The sequence below is a fragment of the Otolemur garnettii genome, unplaced genomic scaffold (genome assembly GCF_000181295.1).
Source record: "Otolemur garnettii isolate 467f Iridium unplaced genomic scaffold, OtoGar3 scaffold00005, whole genome shotgun sequence".
Lineage (NCBI taxonomy): Eukaryota > Metazoa > Chordata > Mammalia > Primates > Galagidae > Otolemur > Otolemur garnettii.
Window position 1 is genome coordinate 1,185,535 of NW_003852400.1, and position 2,384 is coordinate 1,187,918.

Consider the following 2,384-nt stretch of genomic DNA (forward strand, 5'->3'; position numbering starts at 1 on the left):
AGGAAAGAAAGGGAAATCTAGAAATATACACAAATACTTTCAGAACTTTAATTCATATGATAACAGAATTCCTATTCAACAGTTGGAACAATGGCTACCTGTTTTAAAGAAAAAATAAGTCAAACCCACTTTTTATTTTTCTTAATAACCAAATACATATCCATAAATGTTCCAAAGCAATAAACTTTTTCTACAAAAGTACACAGAGCAAACATCATGGGACATATGGTCTGAAGTCTGAATCACAATTACTTAACTCTGCCATTATAGTATGAGAGCCATATGTAATACTGAAATGAATGGGTATGGCTACGTCCCAATAAAACTTTATTAATAAAAACAGGGCCATATTTGGCCCACAAGCCATGGTTAGCTGATCTGTATTGAAAGGTAAGATGGGGGCAACGCCTATGGCTCAAAGGAGTAGGGCATTGACCCCATATACTGGAGGTGGCAGGTTCAAACCCAGCCCCAGTCAAAAACTGCAAAAAAAAAAAAAAAAAAAAAAGGTAAGATGGAAAAACTGTCTTATACTCATAGAGTAAAAGAACCCTTTCTAAGAATGCCATAAAACCCCAAAGTCTTAACAGTAGAGACTGGATAGCTCTCCAGAAAGAATCTTCGAACTTCTCTACAATAAAAGTTTTATATACAAAATTCAAAAGACAAATGGGGAATATATACAATTTATTAAAAAAGCCAATTTTATTAATTTACAAAGAACTCATAAAAATCAAGAGAAAGCTAATGAAATAGAAAAATGGGAATAGAATATGAGCAGGAAGATTCTAGACAAAAAAAATGCCCAATGCTATGAAAAATATGCAAAGTCACTCATAATTAAAGAAATTTACATCAAAACAAAATTTGTAAAAGGTCACTAGTAGTAGCACTCCATATTAGTGTGTGAACATACCAATTAACATTCAAGTACTTTTTATGAAGAGCAATTTGACAGTAACTGTCAAATTCTAAAATACACAATATCTACTAAGTCATAAAAGGTCCAAATTTGTGCAAAGTTACAAATTCTATAAAGTATACATACTAAACTATATGTAGAAGGATAGTATAACATTGTTTACAACAGCAAACTAGAGAAATTGCTAAATAAATGATGATTTATCCACAAATGAAATATCTAAACCTCCTTTTTAATGAGGTCTATTTATATGTACTGACAAGACATTTCAAAATGCACATACATTTGCATTTCAAATGCACACTACTTCTCTATGAAGTCTTAACAGAGATTATCTTTGGAAAGACAGATCGCAGGGAAAGAGGGGCAAATTTTACTTTTAATGTTATGTTTTTTACAATACTGTTTAAATTTTTTTTTTTTTAAACAATGAGCAGTGCTACCTTCCACCAAAGAACACAAAACCCAGCTGGTCATGGTGGCTAACACCTATAATCCTAGCACTTTGGGAGCCCGAGGGGGTTGGAGTGCTTGAGCCCAGGAGGTTGTAGTGTGAACTATGATGGCTACACTCTAGTTGGAGTGACAGCAAGACTCTGTCTCCAAGGATGAAAAAGAAAACCCAAAATGAAGGGAGAAAAAAGTATAATGTGCAAAAAGGAGAAGTAAAACAAACAAGTTAAAGAAAAGAGTATGTAAGATATAAAAGAGATAGCTACGAGTAAATAAGGTCACACAGATAATCTGGTACAATCAGATAAAACAGAAATTGACTATTGAGGCTCTTAGTTTAAATAAATTACCTTCATCACCAGGCAGAGCCTTTGCAGGCATCCTGTTTATAGTCCTTTGAGTTCGAGGTGCAGGTTTGGCTTTGTTTGCTTGTTTGGAGATGAGCTTTATAGGAATTCGTCTGCGAACATCGAGACCACCCAAGGATCCAGAACTATTAGTGCCTTGTAACTCATTGTCTGTTAGAAAAAAAAAGTATAATATCAGTTTTTCTTTTTGGAGGTTATTGGGCCACAGGTACTAAAAACATACTCAACATTATTCAGAGTTAAAGATCTGCAACCTGATCTTAAATATTACATTGGGAGACTTAAGCCCAGGAGCGGGAAGTTGCTGTGAGCTATGATGTCACATCACTCTACGGAGGACAACATACTGAGACTTTGTCTCCACAAAAAAAAAAAAGAAAAAAAACAAAACAAAACCAAAACCATTCCTATCCCCATGTCTCATCATCAAGTGTGAGGGTGGCGCCTGTGGCACAAGGAGTAGGGCCCCATATATGGGAGGTGGCGGGTTCAAACCCGGCCCTGGCCAAAAACTGCAACAACAAAAAATAAAATAAAAATGAAGTCCTATTCTAATCATCAAGTATGCAAAGTAAGCACTCAATAAATTTACTAAGCTTATGTTAGGACAACCAAAACTCAAAGCATAAAACTAATACTAA

General features: G+C 34.7%; 1 protein-coding gene across 1 annotated transcript in view; it reads right to left on the reverse strand.

The window, feature by feature from the left end:
* The window catches only part of CBLL1 (Cbl proto-oncogene like 1), an 18,869-nt gene that overhangs the window by 11,669 nt on the left and 4,816 nt on the right, over positions 1 to 2,384 (reverse strand). Inside the window, exon 2 of the mRNA XM_023519587.1 lies at positions 1,682 to 1,893. Coding sequence (XP_023375355.1) covers positions 1,682 to 1,893 — 212 coding nt within the window. The remainder of the gene's footprint in view (positions 1 to 1,681; positions 1,894 to 2,384) is intronic.